The sequence below is a fragment of the Phodopus roborovskii genome, unplaced genomic scaffold, assembly GCF_943737965.1.
Source record: "Phodopus roborovskii unplaced genomic scaffold, PHOROB, whole genome shotgun sequence".
Classification (NCBI taxonomy): Eukaryota; Metazoa; Chordata; class Mammalia; order Rodentia; family Cricetidae; genus Phodopus; species Phodopus roborovskii.
This window is the reverse complement of record NW_026126575.1, coordinates 1,386,277-1,407,788: the sequence shown is the minus strand read 5'-3', so window position 1 is coordinate 1,407,788 and position 21,512 is coordinate 1,386,277. Positions and strand designations below refer to the sequence as shown.

Genomic DNA, 21,512 nt, shown 5'->3' with positions numbered 1-21,512 from the left:
AGAGACTATTCTGAATAACTGTCCTACTTTGTCTTGGCAAAGTTTGGTAGTCACTTTCTTTTGTGTCCTGCTTTGTCCAGTTTGGACAGTATACTGTCAGCAGGTAAGACCAAGGTACTTTCTTTCCAGTAGCTTACTTTTGCCACAAAGAAAGTAAACTCCATGTGGAGTTTCTTTGATGCCCATCATCTTCTCTGAAGTAGATTGATGCTGCAAGGAGCAGACATGTCTCATTGTCACAAAAAATACCACCTATATTATTAAAACATCTTAAATACTATATTCTCTGAAGTGTCTGAAGATGACTTGTCTACCTAAAATGTATTTGATCGGGAAAATATACCTAATATGGCTACAAGTGTGACTGTCATAAGTAACTAATTGTTAACTTGCATTTCCTTATTATCCTAAATAGTTTGTATTAATAATTTTCAAGGACTCGAAATTTGCATTACATGGCTAAATGAGCTGTATAGGTACAATACATTGAACAAGAGTAGAAATGTATGTACAGTATATTCTAACAAAATAACCTCAAATTTGTATCAATATACAAAAATATCTTAAACAAGAGTAGAAACATATATCTAGTATAGCAAAAAGAACCTCAATTTTGTATCAATATGCAAGAATCCATACCAATGTAAAATATTTAAAACTAATAGTTGCTTTTTTGGTTTTAAAGAAGATTCAATAATCTACTCATGTATCCTATCATATCTATATCCCCTCTTTTCTTTTCAGGAAAAAAACCCTGAATCTCGTCTCCTTTATTCAGCTATTTTCCTGACAATTATCAATAACAACTTGTAACCAACCCCCTAAACTATGACAAATATCCATAATACAATGAGTAACAAAAAACTGCCCGGCCCAACTCTTGGGAATGTGGATGTTGTGTTCTTAAATTTATTTCCTACTGTCGGAGGACAATGGCATCTTTAGAGGACCCTGAAAAAAATAGGGATAACTGTCAAGTCCTGGAAGAGGTAGCTGTATCATTTGTTGTCCAGTCTCTGTGTAATGGGAAAATGCAAGGCTTATCTCAAGTCCTGGTTGGGGTAGTCTGTGAACCTGGATCATCTCAGCTAGCCACCTTGAAACTTTCCTGAGCAGTTTGCTGATCTTTGGGTAATGTTATTCGACTTAGTGATGCTACCATAGTCCTGGTGGAATTGTCATTGTGGGGCCCCATCTTCCTGTTAGAGACTTCAAAGGTCATTGTTAGGCATGGTCATGATTCATTGCAGGGAACTTAAACATTTTAAATGTCATATGCAGCAGATCTTGAAGAAGTTAAAGGACCATAATTTGTTATGTACATCCAGAGTACAAAATTTAATTTCTAATTACCTGATAGAGACTTAAATCTGAAATCCTGTACAGGAAACTAGATGAAGCCTTTCTCTAGAATTAGTATTCTACATGATGACCATTAATATCATGACAAAAGTATAATATATATGTTAATCTTATAAATTTCCAGATATTTTTACCTTAAGAAAAGTTTCAAAGAGTCCAAATAAAACCAAAGAATTATGAGATTAGTGGCAACAAAATAGTCCCTAATTTTGGTTTTTCTTCTGTCTCATTGCAGGTGATTCTTCAAACATGATACAGAGATTTTGGATTTTCTTTTAACAAGAGAAGGAGAGAGCCATGCTCCTACTCCAGCTTTCATTTTTAATTGAACCAGGACTAAAACAAGACAATTTGCATTATATATCTATGGAGAACAGCAGAAAGGAACATTTATGTAGATTTATGAAATTGTATCCTGTTGGAGAAGTGATATATCAATAGGCCAATTTACCATTTTTATTGGGACATGTTCTCTGGATGATTCATCTTTTTTCTTCAGATGTCTCATTTGTTCAATGGACTTCAAATTCCTTAGTTGGATGCCTTCATTCTCCAGAAAGACAAAAACAAAACCCTCTCAAAACATAACTTTGGGAGAATTTCCCTTTTGGCAAGTTACAGCTGATCAAATGAAAGCGTTTGTTAGTATAAGTCTGTTAGAATGAATGGTCACACTGTTTGATGAACTATCATCTCTAATTAAGAGATGTCTCTTGTTCAAATCGATTTTTAGTAATTTGATGGAATCCATAGTTTTTCTTCTCCTGTGGAAACAACAGCAAAACCCCTTCCCTGATGTAACACCTATCCTGGTTTCCATTCTGAGATCAACACATCCTTAATGTATACATGCTAATTTAATTCAGTAGTTTTTTTTCTATTATCCAATGACTTTCCGAAGCTGTTTGATGGGGCATGTCCTTCTGTAGGCTTTGAATATATGCTTCTCGTATTAGTTGATGAATAAAGTTGTTTTGGCCAATGGACAGGCAGGATTTAGCCAGATAGGAAATCTGAACAAGGATAGGGAAAGATAATATGTGGAGTCAGGGAGACGCCATGTAGGTACTGGGAAGGCAGGATACCTGGCATTCTCTGGTAAGCCAAGACCATGTGGAGATACACAGAGTAACAGAAATGGGTTAATGATTAAAAGAGAGCTAGCTAATAGAAGACTGAGCCATTGGCTGAATAGTTTATAATTAATATGCCTCTGTGTGTTTATTTGGAACTAAATGGTTGCAGGACCAGATGGGACAGAAACTTCTGTTCACAGCTATTGTTCCTTCTCATTAGCATTTAGAAAATTTAAAATTCATAAAGCATTATGAAACCTATTTTTAGGGATCTTTATTACTCATTTCTGTTTTTTAAGCATATCTTTTAGAGTTTGAGTAGATGTTCCTATAACTGCTTGCTCTGTAGGATTGTGTGGTATACCTATAACATGCTTTATATTGTAATAATAATAATAATAAACTGTTTCATTTTACTAGAGACATATGCTGAAGCACTGTCAGCCTTAATTTTTACAGGTATACATACCCACGATGTCCATAACTTCTAACAAATGTGTGATGACAGTTCAAGGCAGTTGCCCATTGAAATCCTGGATTTTTTAATCTTCCAAATTCTGCAAAATGAAATACATTCATATGCCAATTTCATTTCTTTGAGTACCATTTAGGTTACTTCCTGCAGGCAGTGGAGTTTGGTTATACAAGGAACAAGTTAGGACATTTCCTTATAATTTCCTTGGCTTGTTGCCAAGTGATGGAAACAACTGTTTTCAACCTCTTGCTATGGACATGGTGTTTTTATGAAATGCTGAGACTTTTAGCACATTTCCTACCAATAGTTGATCACTTTCATCATTACCTTGTGCTAGAGGGCCTGGTAGACCTGTATGGGACCTAATATGTGATACATATAAGGGATGATTTCTATTTCTGATTGTTCTTGTAACTGGAAAAATAATAGTATCGTCTGGAATAAATGCAGCAGTTTCAATATATAAAACAACTCTTTTTGTATACTGAGAGTCAGTCACTATATTAAAGAGATTTTGGAAAATCTAATACTATCAAAAGAATAGCATATAATTCTGATTTTTGAACAGAATGATAAGGACTTTGAGCCACTTTATTCAAATTTCCTGATTTATAACCTGACTTTCCTGAATTGTTTGCATCAGTATAGAATGTAGGGGCTCCATAAATTGGTGTTTCCCATATAATATGAGGAAGGATCCAGTTATTTCTCTTTATAAACCGAATTATCATGCTTTGGGGATATTTGTTTTTAATCTTTCCCCCCAAAATTACTTGCCAGTGTTCATTTTCTGCCCATAAAGAAGAAATTTCAGCACTAATGAAAGGTACTATAATTTCTGCTGGGAACAGTCCTACTAATGGAAGAAGTCTCAACTTTCCTATTAGAATAGGCTCAGAAACCCTTTCTATATAGGTCTTTAATTTTTTACTCTGTTTACTTGGCAAAAATGTCCATTCTAAGATAATCTCGTCTCTCTTCTTTAAAATTCCTGTAGGGGAATGAGTAGATGGTAAAATACTGAAGCTGGTCTCCTAGTGTTGCAGTCTGCTACAGGTCATTCAGGTCAGATTCAAACAGGCCTGGATTCTCTTTGCAAACTGGAATAATCTGAGAATTAAAGAGACAGTTTGATACTCTAGGCGATTATAGCAATTGCTGACTAAATACTTGGGCATCTCTTGCCTTCTAGTCTTTTTAAAGAGATGGGGAACTAGTAAAAGGGCCTTCATCTGTGACTTTTGGTCTACAACTGGAAAAGTCACAGGAAGGAAGGGGCAGGCAAAAGAACAGCTTTATTGGCAGAAACTTTTGACTAATGCTCTATGATCTACACACCTGTAATTAGATCAATAAGGACTTTTTTGGAACAACAATAAAAGGATAACAGATCCTTTTGGGTAAAGAGTGTGTTTCACTAGACTCACATCCTGGACCTTTCAGCCCTGGAGCTCACTGAGGAAACCGACCAAGGGATCAGACCAACTCCGCAGTTTGCCCCTGACCTTCACATGTGTGCTGTGGCACCAGATATTTTTTTTTAAAAGAGATTATGCTCCAGAGTTCTATAGACAGGATCAAACATTGGCAAGAAGGCAGGAAAAACAGGTCATATACTGAAGGTGTAGGTGTAAAAATTTTACTAGACCCAAGATAAATGATAAATGGGTGTTTATTGGGGAACACTTACACAGAAAATTACAAAGAACTGTAGGAGCGTTCTCTGCCCTTCCTACCAGATTGGCTGACCAGCCAGAAAGAGTGCAAAAACAGAAGCCATGCCTCTTTCCTCTTCTGTCTGCCTGAAGCCACACCCAAAGGGGTATAGCCATGTCACACGTTCACAGACTAGATACCTCTGAAATAACTGAAATTTTGCTGAGTAATTAGCAATGCCCAGTAAAGCTAATGGCTTAGAGACAAAATTAAAAATGTACTGCTGGAGTACAATCAAGTAATAAAAACGCAGTCCAATGGAGGCTGGCCTTGAAATCCTGACCCTCCTGCCTCCTTCCTCTCCTTGTTCTGGGATTACAGGTGACTACCACCAGGGCAGTATAGAATGTTTTTTATATGAAAGTGCTACTTGAATGAAAAGGTACCCAAGCATTGCATTCATGCTAAAACATAAAGGTCATAGAAACATAACAAGGAAATTTATTACATGATGCAAATAGAAAGTTCTGGTAAGTTATCTTAATTTAAAACAAGACAAAACTGACAGAAATCAGATCACTCTGTAAAACAGAGTTCACAGCAGAACCAATGTGCCGGGACCCTTGATGCCCAGGATCAATCCTCTTCCGCTGTGCTGTTTGCTCAAAGGGAAAGCCAGGAAAATGCAGCCTAGGAAGGTGTGGGCAATGGGGCCTGCACAAACCTGGCCCTATCCACAAAGGTCCCACCTGCACTTAGTGGTCCCCTCTGCCTTTGTGCACACCCAGAAGCACTCACCACATAGTCAGGATTGGTGGAAACCCTGATCGCTTTTTTTTTTTTTTCCTGTGCTGCCAGCATTGCAGGATCCCACTCAGCTGCAGCTGCCTCTGAAAAGGCAGAGAGTGCCCAGATTCTTCAGTGCCTATCTACCGGAGCAGTCCTTCTCTGAGCCATTCCCTGTGGCTGCCCTGGTCTCTGCACCTTCTTCTCTAGTGGCTTTGCGATGGGCTTAGCAGGGACACCAGCCCTTTCAGTAGGGGCATCCCTCTGGAGCATTTGCCCCATATACTTATATTGGTAAGGTGAGCTGCCGTGCAGGCCAGGAAGTGCTCACAGGCACTGAGACTTGCACCTGCTCTCGCTTGGGCAACAATTATACTAAAATTGGACCTGCACGATTAAATGAACACCTGGACAAATACTTTGACTTTTTGCTAGTAGAGCAAATGGCTGACTCAGGTTGGCAGGTGGGAGCCACTTCTCTAGCACTCCTAGTTGCAGACTCACCTGCTGCCTAGACCCCTGCATTTTCAGAGGCTGGGGATCTGCACAGGTCTAGGATCACACCTCGCTCCACCACTCTATGCTATGGGCAGGATCCTGAAGGCCTCTGAACCTAGCTCTCCCCAAATCACTCAGTTGGGTGCAGCAGCCACCTCAGGCTGGATTTGAACTAAAACACAAAGGACTTAATATTTATAATGAAAGCCTGAACAAGGAGCTGCCATGCTAATAACTAAGCTGACTCTTTGATGGAGTTCCTCTCAGAGGGCCCCTAGTGGTCCATCCCTTTGTGGTAAAACCAGTTCTTAAAAACAAAACAGTATAACCAGGTGGTGGCGGTGCAGAGCTTAAATCTCAGTATCTCTGTGACTTTGAGGCCAGCCTGATCTACACAAAGCTACACAGAGAAACCCTGGCTGAAAAAATAAAAAACTAACAAAAACCAAAACCAGGGAAATCTGAGTAAGAGCAGGAATCTTGCCAGACAAGGTTTATCAAACGTAATTTATTTAGAACAAAATACATTTTTAAGAACTTAATTCTAAAAGAGAGCCTAGAGATTAAGAATCTGCTTCCAAGAACACCCAGAACAGAAGGAAAGCTCCCAGGAGGAAGCAGGGTGGGTAGAGGGCCCACAGGGCTGGCCATGGCAGCCAGTCCTCCTCTTCTCATGCAGTCTGTCCCACAGTAGCCATGTTCCTCCGCACAACTGTCAGCTGACACTGTGCTACCACCTTCCCAAGTAAACCAATACAATCCCAGTCAACTGGGGACAGCAGTCATTTACTGTACCAGACTGAGGCCTGGGATGTAGGAGCCTGTACTAGCTGTGAGGTCGCTTGGTCATGGGCTCTTCCTCCTTCTCCTGCTTTAGCCATCGGTCCAAGAGGCTGCTGGTGGCACCTCTTTTTGTAGGCAATGAGCTCTTCTGCAGAAACTGGCTGGACCACTGGGGTATACCTGACTCATCCTTTTTGGGTGATTCAGGAGCTTCTTTTTTGGGTGACTTTGTAGCTAGCCATTGCATCATTCGTTGACTGCTGCCACATGTCTTGGGCTCCTATGAGAGAGAATTTTCTTAATATCCAAGTTTGAGCTTCAGAGGAAAGACCAAAATGCAGAAATAGGAAGAAGCATGCACCCCAACCCACAACCTACACTTCAATAGTGTTACAAAGAGTACAAGTAAAAGGGTACTGATAGTGCTCTTAGAATACAGGAGAAGGATTTAAAGGTCAGAGGACAAGAGTCATGGTGGAGCTGGAGATTCTTCCAAACACATAGAGAATGAAGTGCCTTCTGGGAAATTCAGTGACTCAATGGTTGGGAATGGAATGCTGAAGTCAGGCTGTAACCACACTGAGGCTCAAGTGTTTCCTTGCTCAGTATGTCTTACTGTCACTATTTCCTTTGCTGCCTGTGTGTCACACCCTGCCCTGAAATGAGAGGTTCTCTATAAGCAAACAGAACAGAGAATAGACTATGATTATTAAAAAAAAAAAGTACTGTAACTGGCAGTGATAGTGGACACCTTTAATCTCTGAATTTACGAGGCAGAGGCAGATAAATCTCTGAATTCAAGGTCAGCCTGATTTATGACCCCAGAACCCACATAAAAGGCAGGACAAAGATATAACCTCAGGCATGCAGAGCTGAATTTGAGGCCAGCCTGGTCTACAGAGTGAGTTCCAGGACAGCCAGGGCAACACAGAGAAACCCTGACTCAATAAACAAAAAACAAAAAGAGAAGGAAGAATACTGTCTATTCCAAGGTGAATTATGTAATCATATTAATTTTTAATTTATTTATTGTGTATGTATACACATATGGGTATGCACATGCCACCATTTGCATATTAAGATCAGAGGATAACTTGCAAGAGTGGATTAAAAAAAAAATCACATATGGGTTCTGGAGACAGAACTCAGGTTATTAGGCTTGGCAGCAAGTGCCTTTACTTGCTGAGCTCTCTTGCTGGCCCAATAATTAAATTTTTAGAGGGGGAAAAAAAATCATACCAGTATTGCAAAATATTTCAGGGAAATTAGACCCCTCCAAAAAAAGACAGTGACTCTCAGTACAGTAAAGAAAACAAGAACTTTTGGGGGCAATGCAGAAGAAGCCCAGCTGGTCCTCATAGTCCTGTGACACTGCTCCAGCATTCTGAGAGCCCTGTACCATGGAGCATGTTGCTCCTGCTCCCTCCAGGCCACAGAGAGATGAGATGCTTCCATGTGCCAATGGAGCCAGCTTTCTGATGTGGAACTTCCCTTCCCACTGCAGGTATTTGCCTGTTAAACACATCATCTGGATCCTTGCTAAATGCCGAAGAGTTACAGAGCACAGCAACAACACTCTCAGGTACTCTGGAAGAGAACGAGGACTAGAGCTTCTAGTTGTGAAGATAGGTACACAAAAGAATCACAGCTGAAAGGCTGAGAGACAGCTGTCAGTAGAGCACTGGCTTTACAAGTATGAAGACCAGAGTTCAACCCCTACCATCTACATAAATATGCTAGGCATGGTGGCACACACGTGTAATCCAGAGCAGGGGATGCACAGACAGAAGGATACTAGGTGGTCTAGACTAAATGGTGAGCTCCAGGCCAGTCAACTCAGTGTTTCTGAAGATGGTATCTGAAATTGTTCTCTGGCCTCCACACATTTGTGCACAAGTGTGTACATCCATGTGCATTTGCACACACAGATATATGAACACACACATTAAGAAAAAACTAATCATAGCTAGAACAGAAATTAAAAACTCATTCCTCACATTTACCCTGTCTATTTAGTCCTAGACTCATTAAGGAGATTCTTAACGACAAAGAAAGCCAATTTTTGCCCTTAATACTGATTCTATATATTTAAACAGGATTCAGCATTTAACTGTCTGGAACCCATGGCCTCTTAACATGGTAAACAAGCAAACACTCCACCACTGAGCAGAATTACTTTGAAAGAGCTTTGTGTTGGGGCTGTGGTGGTTTGAAAGGAAATGGCCCCCAAAGAGATTGGCATTATTAGGAGGTGTAACTTGTTGGAGGAAGTGTATTACCATGGAGGTAGGCTTTGAGGTCTCATATAAGCTTAAGCCTCACCCAGTGAGACAGTTCACTTTCTGTTGTCTGCAAGATGTAAGAACTCTCTGCTCCTTCTCTAGCACCATGTCTGATGCATGCTGCCATGACCCACCATGATAATGGACTAAACCTCTGAAATAGCAAACCACCCAATTAAATGTTTTCCCTTATAAGAGTTTTCATGGTCATGCTGTCTCTTCACAACAATGGAAACCCTAAGACAGGGGCTAAGTTACAGTAGGATCTGAATATCCCTGCTATATTTATCTTCCAAAGAACATGAGAGCTTTGGATAGTTAAATTATATTAAAATTCTGGCCAGGGAAATTGGTACATGCCTTTAATCCTGGCACTTGGGAGGCAGAGGTCAGCCTGGTCTTCATGGCATGCTCTAGGCTAGCCAGGGCTACACAGTGAGACCCTGTCTCAAAACAAATTCTGATGGTGGGTGCTGTTAGGAACTAGCAGCCAGCTGACCCCCGCCCCAACGATGGGCGGGGCGGGGCGGGATGCTCATGGCCATGTCATCCCTGCGTCAGCTTTACCTGGCACCAGAGGACTCAGTTATGTATGCGAGCCAAGTGCTTCTCTCTCTCTGCCTCTCTGCTTCTTTGCTCTCTCTTTGCTCTCTCTCTCTCTCTCTCCCCTGCTTTCGGTTGGCCACCAGCTACCCCCTCTTTCTCTCCCCTCTCTCAAACTCCACGTGGGCGCTGAGTCTCATGTTTGTGTTTCTTAGGCATTAGCTGCAGCAAAAGAACAACAGGTGCTACAGAGATGGCTTAGCAGTTAAGAGTACTTTGCTGGTCTCCAGAGGACCCAGGTTCATTTCCAAGCACCCATATTGGGCAGCTCACAACTACCTGCAACCCCAGTTCCAAGAGATCAGAAGGCCTTTTCTGGATTCTGCAGCCATTATATTCATGTGCACAAAGCCATCCACAAACACATATATACACACATAAAAAGCAAATCTTTTAAAAAAAAATCATAGGAAAAAAATCCAGGCATCGTGTGAATACCTTTATTACCAGTGATAAAAGACGGATCTCTGTGATTTTTAGGCCAACCTGGTCTATATAGACAAGTTCCAGGCCAGCCAGGGCTACAGGGTGAAACTCTAAAATTCAAATCACATGAACCCAAATGAAATAAACATTAAAGGCAAGGCAAGGCAAGGCAAGGCAAGGAATATTCTTAACAACAGGTGTTTCAGAATAGACTAGTCACAGCACCTACCTTCTTCACCACCAAGCCAGCAGGAGCCAGACACTCCGGGGTGTTGTTTCTGGAGTTGTTCACCACTGTAGAAACTGGATGGAAAGTTATATTATCTATGGGATGGATTAACTTCAGAGCTTCCTGAGTGGTGACCTCACCAAAGTCAAGCCATTTGGACACTGCCTCTTCTCCATCTAGTATGGCAGGCATCCTGGCCAGGGATTGGATGGAGTGATAGGTGAGGGTAGGGAAAGGAAAGAAAACGAGTCAATTGTTAGTGCAGGCATCACAGGGGCTCCTAGCCCTCACTCTTACCTCAGCTGCTGACATGGCCCCATGTTCCCTGATACAACCAGATAGTGCACTGTTGACTAACATGCAGTTATGACATTTCATGGCACAAGCAGTAAAGAGCACTAAAACTGAATCTAGTGCATGCTAGTGCAACCCACTGGTGCCCTGAACTACAGTTAAAGGAAAATTAGATCCTTGAAAAGTCTGCCACCAACTGTCTCCAGATATCATCTGTGAAAGACCATGAAAGACCTCCAGCAAGAAAGTACTGCCAGGCACTGAAGTGAGCCTGAAGTCACAGCTACACAGGATGCTGAGGTGGATGGGTCCCAGAGTTCAAGCTAGCCTGGGCAACACAGCAAGACCCATCTTTTGTTTTTGAGACAAATTTTTAATGTAGCCCAAACTGCCCTCAAATTCAAATTCATGATTCTCTTGCCTCTCCTTACACTCCCTAAGTGTTGGGCCACACCAGGTAACACCTCTCTGTCTGTCTGTCTATATTCTCTTTTTTTAAGACAGGATTTCTCTGTGTAGCGCTGGCTGTCCTGGCACTCACTATGTAGACCAGGCTAACCTTGAACTCAGAGATCCACCTGCCTCTGCGCAGAGATTTAAGACAGGCTTTAAGATGCATTTTTTGTTTGTTTGTTTGTTTTTGTTTTTTGAGACAGGGTTTTCCTAGTAGCTATGGAGCCTGTCCTGGAACTCACTTTGTATACTCGAATTCACAGAGATCCACTGCCTGCCTCTGCCTCCCTAGGGGTGGGATTAAAGGCAAGCACCACCACCATAGGCCCAATAAGATTAATTTCTTAAAAAAACAAAAACAAAAAAGACAGTCAAGGTGGCACATACACATAATCCTAGCACTCAGGTGAATGAAGGAGGAAGATTACCAAGAGTTCCAGGCCAGCCCGGATTTACACAGTGAGTTCCCAGTCAAGCTTGGATACAGAGTGAGATCCTGCCTCAGAGAGAGGGACACATGTACACAGAGAAAGAAAGAGAGAGAAGACCCTAAAAATCTCTGAAATCTGGATGCATTCATACCTCTTGGACTATATTACATCATAGTTGGAAATAACAAGAACCTTCCCCCCCCCCTTCCTTTTTTCTGGTTTTTAAAGACAGGGTTTCTCTGTGTAGCCCTGGCTGTCCTGGCACTCACTTTGTAGACCACGCTGGCCTTGAAATCACAGAGATCTGCCTGCCTCTGCCTCTTGAGTGCTGGGATTAAAGGTGTGTATTGCCACCACCACTTGGCTAGCCTGCAGTTTTATAGCCCAGGTGTTGTAATTGGAAAAAAAAAGAGGCTTGAAGAGAGAATGATGCCATGTAACAGAGTTCAAGTGGAGGGTTTTTTTTTTTTTTTTTTTTTTTTTTTATTAAGGGAAAAGGATCATAAGGAGGAGACCAGCCTCCAGGGATAAGAGCAGTAAGGACTGAGAGGGAGAGGAGAGAGGGGAGGGGGAGGGAGGAACAGACAGATAGAGGGAGAGAAAGAGAGAGAGGAATGGAAGGTGGGCAGGGCCCTTTTAAAGGGAACACAGTGAATATGCATAGGTGGTACTCTTAGTAACAGCAGCTAAGGGTGTATCCTGTCAGAACTCCAAAGGCAGGCCAGTACAGATGCCTAAATACTAACACCAGGCTCACATTTTACTGATTGTTTGGCACAGCTCATTTTAGGAGACAAATGTATAAACATTTATATTAACAGATAAATACTTTAACTTCAAAAAATCAATATACTTTAATAGTTTAAGATTTTTATAATTTGTAATTATGTATAGATGTGTATGTCTACATGTGGGAATGTGCATGTGGTTGCAGGTATTTGTAGACGCCAGCAGCAATAGTAGATTCTCAGGAATTGGAGTTGTAGCTAGTTGTGAGCTGGCTCTCATCTCTCCAGTGATACACCACTGGTTTAGTAAGTCTATGGTCATACTTAGTACATAATGAACCATGAGCTACACCATCAGCTCCTAAAAATACTTTAAAATCTCAGAAATAAAAATAATTTACTATGTAATTCTCCAAGCATGTTGGGAAAACTGCTCATAATTTGTACAAGTTAGTTTCCTACTCTCTAAAATCAGAGCAAACTTTCTCCCCAGAAAACAGTAGTGACTTGCCTGTTGTGGATTTCACTCAAGCCTCTGCAGGAATCAACTGTGATGATGCTATAGGAATATAGGCGCTCTCCCTCTGGGGGTTCCCAGCAGTCAAAGATCCCAGCCATTGTCAGCGGTCTCCAGCTGTCCCAGACCTTTTCCTTGCTGTCAAGGCTGTCTGTAGCATCATTCCCACCTGACTGGGAAGAGCAGGTAGATTGGACATGCTGAGTGCCAATTCACACCTGACACACATCAGTTGCTCTGAAGCAATTCAGCCCATTTCCCATTTTATTTTGACCCTGTCTGACCCACTATCATCAACACCAACAGGCTTCATGGTAAATGTCTACAAAAGCTGTAGATTACAGCTTCTTAAAATTTTCAGAATTTAATACCTTCACTTGATTTCAAGCTTTCAAAAATGTAGCTTAGGAAGGGCCTATAGCCAGGGAGTTTGGCTACTGGGAAAAACACTCTGGTGTGTCACTGCTCACCTAAAACACAAGGAGACACGAGAGAAAATAGAAGCCTGTGCTGAATAAAGATAATGAAAACAGCAAAATCCAACTCAGGTCTATTCCCATAGTAGTGACTTGATCTCATAGTTAAAGGTACAAGAGAAGAATTCCCAGGAATATTATTTATTTCGGTCTCTGCTTATACACTGTGTCTAACAACAACCAAAAAGTGTAACAAACATAAAAAAGCTAGAAAGAATATACTGTCAAGAGAAATCATCAGAACTAGACTCAAGGCATGATAATATTTCCCAGATGGCTTAGTTAAAACACTAAAGGCTCTTTAAATAAATGAGCACTACCCAAACTAAAACTGAGAAAAACAATTCAGAACATACTGTTCAAAACTACAGGATAATATCAAATAATCTAACACATCTGTAAAACATAGATAAAGTGCTTTTTCAGACAAATTAACACCAGATTTCAAGCTGGGCTTAGTGGCACATGCCACTCAGGAGGCAGAGGTAAACAGATTTTTGTGAATTTGAGGCCAACCTGGTCTGTATAGGAGTTCCAGGACAGCCAGAGCTATATCACAGAGAAACCCTCTTTAAAAAACAAAATGAAACAAAACCCCAGAAACATAAAACAAAACAAAACTTCTCAATTAAAAAGCAGCTGTGGAGATGGCTCAGTCAGTAAGGTACTTCCCACATAAGCATGAAGACCCAAGTTCTCATCCACAGGACCCACATTCAAATTAGACACCATGGCATGTGCATATCACACTTGGGAGCTTGCTAACCAGCCAGCTGGCCTAGGCAAATCAGTGAGCTTCCAGTTCAATGAGAGACCTTGTCTCAAAAAATAAGGTTGATGGACAACTGAGGAAGATATGAAACATCAAACTCTGGCCTCTATGTGCATAAATACACAGGGTCATACACAGCTGCAAGTAACAGTACATGCAATCGTGAACACACAAACACACACATACATAAAGTACACAAACTAGATAAGTAACAGAAAAGGAATAAAGTTAATGAGATAAATAAAAGAGAATTAGCAATTCTTTTTTCCCCCCTTATAGTTTTTTGAGACAGGGCTTCTCTGTGGCTTTGGAGCCTGTCCTGGAACTAGCTCTTGTAGATCAGGCTAATCTCAAACTCAGAGATCCTTCTGCCTCTGCCTCCCAAGTGCTGAAATTAAAGGCGTGTGCCACCATTGCCCAGCTTGCAATTAGCAAACATTTTAACACAACTGTTTCAGTAATTTATAGTCAAGGGATAAATTCCAAACATAAAAGACTTCTTTTCTTGTCAGATTATTTGAGAAAGACAAGCTATGTGCAAAGTTCATGTATTACTTCCTCTGGAAAGCCTTCCTCTAGTCTGAATTTGATGCTATCTCAAGTGCTTGCCAACTGTACAGGTGTACCTTCCACGAATGTTCAACACTACAGTCCTTCATGTACTCTCCTCTCTCTCTCCTCCCTCCACCCCTTTCTCTAGTGGGGCCTCTGGGGAAAAAAAAAAAAGGATGGAAGGAAGGTGGGTGGTGGTGGTGAATAGGAGAGAAAGTAGGGGGAGAGAAACGGGAAGGAGTCCTAGAAGTACTGAATTAAACTTAATTGTAACAACAAAAACACATACTAGAGAAATCTAAATGCAAGCTTTAACCTCACCCCTGAAATAACACAATAGGCAGGACAAGCACACTGGCTTGGTGTATAAATAAGGGCTAGTAGTGAGGTGTGGGAACAATCCTAGCATAACTGGCCCCTTAAGAAAGCAGGAAGCAGCATGGGGAGTCTTTCAGGGGAGCTGGTCCTGTCTGTGAAGGGGTAACAGTCAAACGGTATCTCAGATCTCCAGCAGCAGAGGCTTGTTTGAATGGAGAGGGGTTTTCTTCGTTCTCCCTGAAGAAGGGATAACATACAGTTAATGAACTGACTGGATACCAGAAGAACTAAAAAATGGTTCTCCCTTTTAAAGCTGTATAGTTTGCTAGCACTGAAGAACCCTAAGTAGATGTGAACACACTGAAGAATGCAGCACTACACCCCTACAAAGAAAAATTCAAACTTATCAAGAATGACAAGGTAAATGAAGAGGTTTAATTGAAAAACCCAAAGAAAGAAGGAAAATAGGCTGATGGCAGAAAGAAAATAATTGTATACATATTCAGTTCAATTCAGTTTTGAAATGTCTGGCTAACTAAGGAGGAAATAGTTAAATATTTATAGCAAACAAACAAAGCCAGATCAATCAGTGATTGAGCATCCTAACCTCTTTTTCTTCCCTACCTACTCCTCTCCTAAAAAAACAATCTTCAATATTGGCCTACTAACACATACCATCTTTCTGGGCATGGTGACACATGCCTTTAATCCAGAACTCCAGAGGCAGAGGCAGTTGGAGCTCTTCAAGTTCATGGCCAGCCTGGTCTACATATATAGATTTCCATGATAACCAGGGTTATAGAGAGAAACACTGCCTCAAAAGAGTAAAGGACACATATCATCTTAGAACCCAACAACACTCTGCCCATCCTCATTTTTTAGCCATTTTTTGCCTCCTACAGTTTCCCATGTATTAACTTAATGATGAGATAGTTCTGAGAAATGTGGCATTAGGAATTTTGTGCTAACAGTGGACTGAACTTAACACACCCTGGTTATCTAGCAATGAGTTGGGTCACTATTATATATGTGTCCTATTGTTCACACCGACACTACTATAAGGTATATGACCTTGATTTGTTTCTGTTTTTCCCAAATGTGCTGTTTATGAAACTGCTGATACCTTCTTTGTTTTGATTTGAGGAAAATAGATGAAGTATGGTTGCCTTTGGCTTGAACCCTGACACCGCTGCCACTCGTAGAATCCATCTGCTAAAACAACACAGCGTCGTCCTTTTCCCAGAGGAACCTGAGAGAATTAAACAGGATATGGTCATAGTGACAGAAGTCCATTACATGGACTTTCAGTTCAGCACTGTACTTCAGTCAGCAGTAGAGGGCTTGCCTAGCATGTACAAGGTCATAAATTCCACCTTCAGAATCACATCAAATATGTGTGCATACACATATAAACCAAAATACTCAGATTTCATGTGTGACCTAGAAGAGTTACCCTTTATCTTTTTTAAAGTACTTGGTGGCGAATGAACTCAGGCAAGTACACTACCACTGAGCTATATACCTAGAGGAGTTAAATTTCTATGCACCTCAAATCATAAGACTTTTTGGTAAGAAATAGAATCTTACTATGGATGTCCTGCAACTCATTGTATCATCCAGGCTGGCTCTGAATTCACAAAGATGTGTCTGCTTTAGACATTTTATTTATTCATTTTTGGTTTTCCAAGACAGGGTTTTTCTATGTAGCTTTGTAGACCAGGCTAGCCTCAAACTCAAGAGTTCTGCCTGCCTCTGCCTCCCGAGTGCTGGGATTAAAGGCTACTACTGCCCAGCAACACTCATTTGTTAAAAAAAAAAAAAAAATACATTAAAAAAATACATTCATTTATTTCTGTGTGCCACGTGTTTGTGTTTCTGGATATATGATTAATACTGTGAGCCCTGAGTTTTCATTTGCATTAATAAAATCAACTTTAAGCCAGGAGGTGGAGCTAGCACAGAAAGTAAACATAAAGAGTCAGAGGGAGGACTGGAAAGATGGCTCAGAGGTCACTGATTGTTCTTCCAGAGGTCCTGAGTTCAAATTCCCAGTAACCACATGGTGGCTCATAACCATCTATAGTGAGATTTGGTGTTCTCTTCTGGCCTGCAGGGATACATGCAGGAAGAATGGTGATTACATAATAAATAAATCTGAAGGAAAAAAAAAAGTCTGAGGGAATCCTGAAAAAGGGTAGAGATATGCTCAACTGCTATGATTAATCATCATGACCAAGTTACTTTTCAATTGCTGTGGTAAGACACCATGGCTAAAGCAATTTGAAGAGAGGGTTTTATTGGAGGCTTACAGTTTCAGAGGGTGAGTCCATGACCATCATGGTGGGGAATAAGGCAGCAGGCAAGGTGCTAGAGTAGTAGCTGAGAGCTTAATATATCTTGAGGCACAACCAACCACCAGATGGAAAAAATGTGAGAGCTAATTGGGAATGTCATGGGCTTTTGAAACCTCAAAGCCCACCCCCCGATGACACACTTCCTCCAACAAAGTCACACCACACCTCTTAATCCTTCTTAACCAATTTCACCAAGTAGGACCAAGTATTATGAGGCTCTGGGAACTACTCTTTTTCAAACCATCATAACCAGTAAATTTGGGCATTGTTGGTCTGGAACACAGCAATAAATTGAACAGGACTCAACATTAACACTTAGGAATATCCTTTGGAACCTTATCAGGTATACAAAATACTAAACAGTGTTGGGAAGAAGTGCTTTTTCCCTAGATGGGCTACCCACTTTGAATGACTGCTTCTCCATCATGGTATCACTACGACAGTTGGTAGTATTGAACTGCAGCTTGGAAGGATCACTTTCTTTGAACCAAGATGGAACCAGGCCCCATCGCATGGGAATAATTATCCGCTCTGATGAGTCTGCATCCTACCAGAGAAAAAAGGTTCAGATTTAGCACCTGGACTACTGGTATATACTTGTAATCCCAGCATTCAAAAAGGCTGAGGCAGGAGGATTGCTGCTAACTTAAGGCCAGCTTGGGCTACAGAGAAAGTTCTAAGCACGTCTAGACTACACATAGAAATACTGGATCAAGTGCTACAGAGATGATGCAGTGTTAGGAGTACTTGCTCCTTTTATGGAGGACCTAAGTTAAGTTCTTAGCACCCATGTCTGGCAGCTACAACTGCATGTAATCCTAGCTATGGGAAATCTGAGGCCCTCTTCCCACTGGAATACACTCAAACAGATGCATAAACACACACACAAATTAAAAACAAATAAGGTTGAGCAAGATATAAAAATACAATTACTTTTACAGATTTATATTGTTTATAATATTTATACAAAAATTATTTTACACTATATATTTTATATAAATAAAAGCAATTACTTTTACATTATATATTGTATTTATACAAAAAAACAAATATAGGCTGAGATACAGTAAGAAGATCATAATCGCTATATACTTTTTTTTTTTTTTTTTTTTTTTTTTTTTTTTTGAGACAGGGTTTCTCTGTGTAGCTTTGGAGGCTGTCCTGGAACTAGCTCTGGGATTATTCTGAGTGTTTTCCCTTTCCCTACCTGATAAGGGGGCTTTAATCAAACATCTACAAACCCTCAGACACCTCAGGTAATGCTAGTTTTTCTGGCTTGAGATTGCAACAGGCATCTAGTGGGTAGAGGCTAGGGGGCTGCTAAACATTTTACAATGTCCTGGACAGCTCTCTACAACAAAGAATTATCCCATCCATTAAAATGTCAGCAGTGAATCTGGCAGATTGTTCAGTGGGTAAAAGCACTAGCTGCTATGCTAGAGGACCAGGGTTTTATTTCCAATACCCACATGATGGCTCACAAGTTTATGTTAACTTCAATTCTGGTGCCTTTTTCTGGCCTCCACAGACACTGTATGCACATGGTACAGTCATACATTCAGGCAAAAACATATTTACATAAAAATAAATGCAAATTTTTAAAATGTCAGTGATGTCTTGGATGAGAAATCTTGTTCTCAAAAATTCCATTGGTCACCTTGTGTTTTCATCATTGAACAAACCAACCCAAACACTAGGGCAACAGAGACAATGTGGCTGAAAAGCCAAAATACTCAAAAGTATTGCTCAATATTAGTCATCTTTTCCTCTACAAGTTTTGACTTTGGAATGAACAGCTAGGAGTACTGTAGTAGACTGAAAAAAAAAAAAAAAAAGAGGAAGTATTTTGCAGATCAGTGGTTTCAAATACAAATATTGCCATCTATACATATACAGTGGCAGTTGAACAGCTGAAATGCTCTTAATTTTGTTTAAGAATTTATAGGCTTAAGAAAAATGAAGTATCAAATACTTACCAAATTAGGAAACCCTAGCAATCTAAACAAATGGGGAATACAAATATTGCTATCTATACATATGCAATGGCAGTTAAACGGCTGAAATACTCCTAATTTTGTTTAAGAATTTATAGGCTTGAGAAAAATGAAGTATCAAATACTTACCAAATTAGGAAACCCTAGCAATCTAAACAAATGGGGAGTACAAATATTGCTATATATACATATGCAATGGCAGTTAAACGGCTGAAATACTCCTAATTTTGTTTAAGAATTTATAGGCTTAAGAAAAAGGAAGTATCAAATACTTACCAAATAAGAAACCCTAGCAATCTAAACAAATGGTATTACAGATGTGCAGTCAAGTACTACATGGACAAACTCAAATGACCCAAAGGAGACTTTGTTTGCCAGGGGCTCCACTTTCCACTCCTCTCCCCAAGATCCACCCACTGGAAGAAGGACCATGGTCTACTCATCAGTTAAGGGCACTTGTTGATCTTGGAGAGTCCCTGGGTTCAATTCCAAGCACTCACACAGTGGTCTTTTATAACTTCAGCTCCAGGGGACCTGAAGCCTTGACTTCAGAGTGCGCCAGGCACACCTGCTGCACATGCATGAATGCAGGCAGGCAAAACATTTGTATACATTAAAAACAGTTTCAAAATTTTTAAAAAATAAAAAAATATTTCTCATGTGCAAGGGCTGAACCAAAGATTCTGAGCATATGAAATATGCTTTATATTACTGAGCAATATCACCAGCCTCAATCACATTCTTTTTTTCTTTTTCTGTTTTTGTTTGTTTTTCTTTTTTTTTTTTTTTTAAAGACAGGGTTTCTCTGTGTAGCTTTGGAGCCTGTCCTGGAACTTGCTCTGTAGACCAGGCCTGCCTCTACCTCCTGAATGTTGGCATTAAAGGTGTGCATCACCACTGATTAAATTTTTTCTTTACCGTTATTTGTGTTATGTGTCCACTCTCTGCCAGAGTGGGTGTGGGGCTCAGAAGGAAAACCGCAGGAGCTGGTTCTCTCCTTCTACCACATAGGATTCAGAGATAAAATTCAGGCTGGCAGGTCTCTCACCCACTGAGTCCTTTTACAAGTTCCCAAATTACTTTTTTTGGAGACAGTTCCAGCCTTGAGTGGACTCAACTCACCATGTAGACCAGGCTGGCCTTCAACTCAAAGAGCTCTGCCTGCCTCTTGTCTGCTTAGTGTTGGGATTAATTAAAGGTGTGCACCATCACACTGGGGTGGGTTTTGTTGTTCTTGTTTTTCAAAGACACTCAGATGACACTGATAAAAAGGATTCAAGCTGGGTAGAGGGACACAGGCCTGTATGTAATATAAAATTCTGGAGACAGAGCTAAGGGATTTGTTGTAAGTTTGAAGCTAGCCTGATTTATATAGTGAGTTCCAGGACAGCCAGGACTACATGTAATTCAAGAGAATTTTTAAATGTATTCAAATATAAATTAGGCATGCATTAAACCAGTTTGAGACTTACTCCTTACCAAGGTCCAGAGTGGTTTTCAATTAGGGCCCGAATCTATCAGTAAAGGCTGCTTTCAAGGTCATCTCACAGGCTGGGCAGACATCAAGGGAATCAGGAGGTAGAGGACCATCACAATCCTTACCTTCTCAAAGTGCAGTCGGGAGAGAAGTACAGGGCTGCTCGACTGAGGGCTTTTATTGTATGAGGGGCAGTACTTATCCGGGTCCCTCCACTGCGGGAGCTGCTGCCTGCCCTGACGATCCTGATAGGCACAGGCCCTTGTGAGAACATCTCTAGGCAAGTGACAGGATGTTCGTCCACACATTCTTCAGCCAATGCCTCTCAGACCTATAAAGTCACAAGCTTAAGGCTTTACTCCCTAGGTCACATCGTCCTCCCTGTCATTCCCACGGGAACCTCTCACGGAGGGTCCATTAGGCCAGAGTCAGCCTCTCGCGGCCACTACAAGCTCCACAGTCCAGCTGCAAGGCTTCACGTGTTAGGTGAGAAAGCCGTTCCCCCAGGGTTTATTTCCATGAACTAATGTTTCAGGAAAGGTAGGCGAGAGCTCTCTGCGTTCACACCAGCCACACTTGCTAGCCGCACAGCCCGCACTGCCGCCCTGGGCGCACCGGCTCTGCTCCAGGGGAGGGGCCTGACCCACGCCGAGTCCTGGCTAAGAACCCGGACGGTCCTGCGCCCGCCCGCGTCCCCTCGGCGAGGCCTTCTCTTCCTCACGCCCGCGTTTCCCGAGCGGGACCGGGTCCTCCGCCTCGCCCGAGGCCCTCTCCTCCGGTCCGCCCGCCCGCGTCCCCTCGGCGAGGCCTTCTCTTCCTCACGCCCGCGTTTCCCGAGCGGGACCGGGTCCTCCGCCTCGCCCGAGGCCCTCTCCTCCGGTCCGCCCGCCCGCGTCCCCTCGGCGAGGCCTTCTCTTCCTCACGCCCGCGTTTCCCGAGCGGGACCGGGTCCTCCGCCTCGCCCGAGGCC

The 21,512-nt window shown here is 41.6% G+C and overlaps 2 protein-coding genes across 2 annotated transcripts in view; both read right to left on the bottom strand.

Moving 5' to 3' along the window:
* Mgll (monoglyceride lipase) overlaps positions 1 to 21,512 on the bottom strand; it is an 883,522-nt gene that overhangs the window by 854,264 nt on the left and 7,746 nt on the right. The window lies entirely within an intron of this gene.
* On the bottom strand, positions 6,347 to 20,904 carry Hmces (5-hydroxymethylcytosine binding, ES cell specific). Its single transcript, XM_051203375.1, has 6 exons — positions 20,668 to 20,904; positions 17,475 to 17,618; positions 15,841 to 15,966; positions 12,594 to 12,772; positions 10,177 to 10,369; positions 6,347 to 6,916 (listed from the first exon to the last, which is right to left on the bottom strand). Exons 1-6 carry the CDS (start codon positions 20,848 to 20,850, stop codon positions 6,680 to 6,682), a joined length of 1,062 nt encoding a protein of 353 aa, XP_051059332.1. The 5' UTR covers positions 20,851 to 20,904; the 3' UTR covers positions 6,347 to 6,679.

Bases quoted from the DNA above. Each gene is read 5' to 3' on its own strand.
- Hmces (XM_051203375.1), bottom strand. From the start codon at position 20,850: ATGTGTGGACGAACATCCTGTCACTTGCCTAGAGATGTTCTCACAAGG. The intron at 12,773-15,840 runs GTATCAGCAGTT...TGCTCTTCCCAG, and splicing joins CTCAAATCAAAACAAAGAAG to TCAGGTGGGAATGATGCTAC. The intron at 10,370-12,593 runs GCAAGTCACTAC...ATCCCTGGCCAG, and splicing joins TTGAGTGAAATCCACAACAG to GATGCCTGCCATACTAGATG.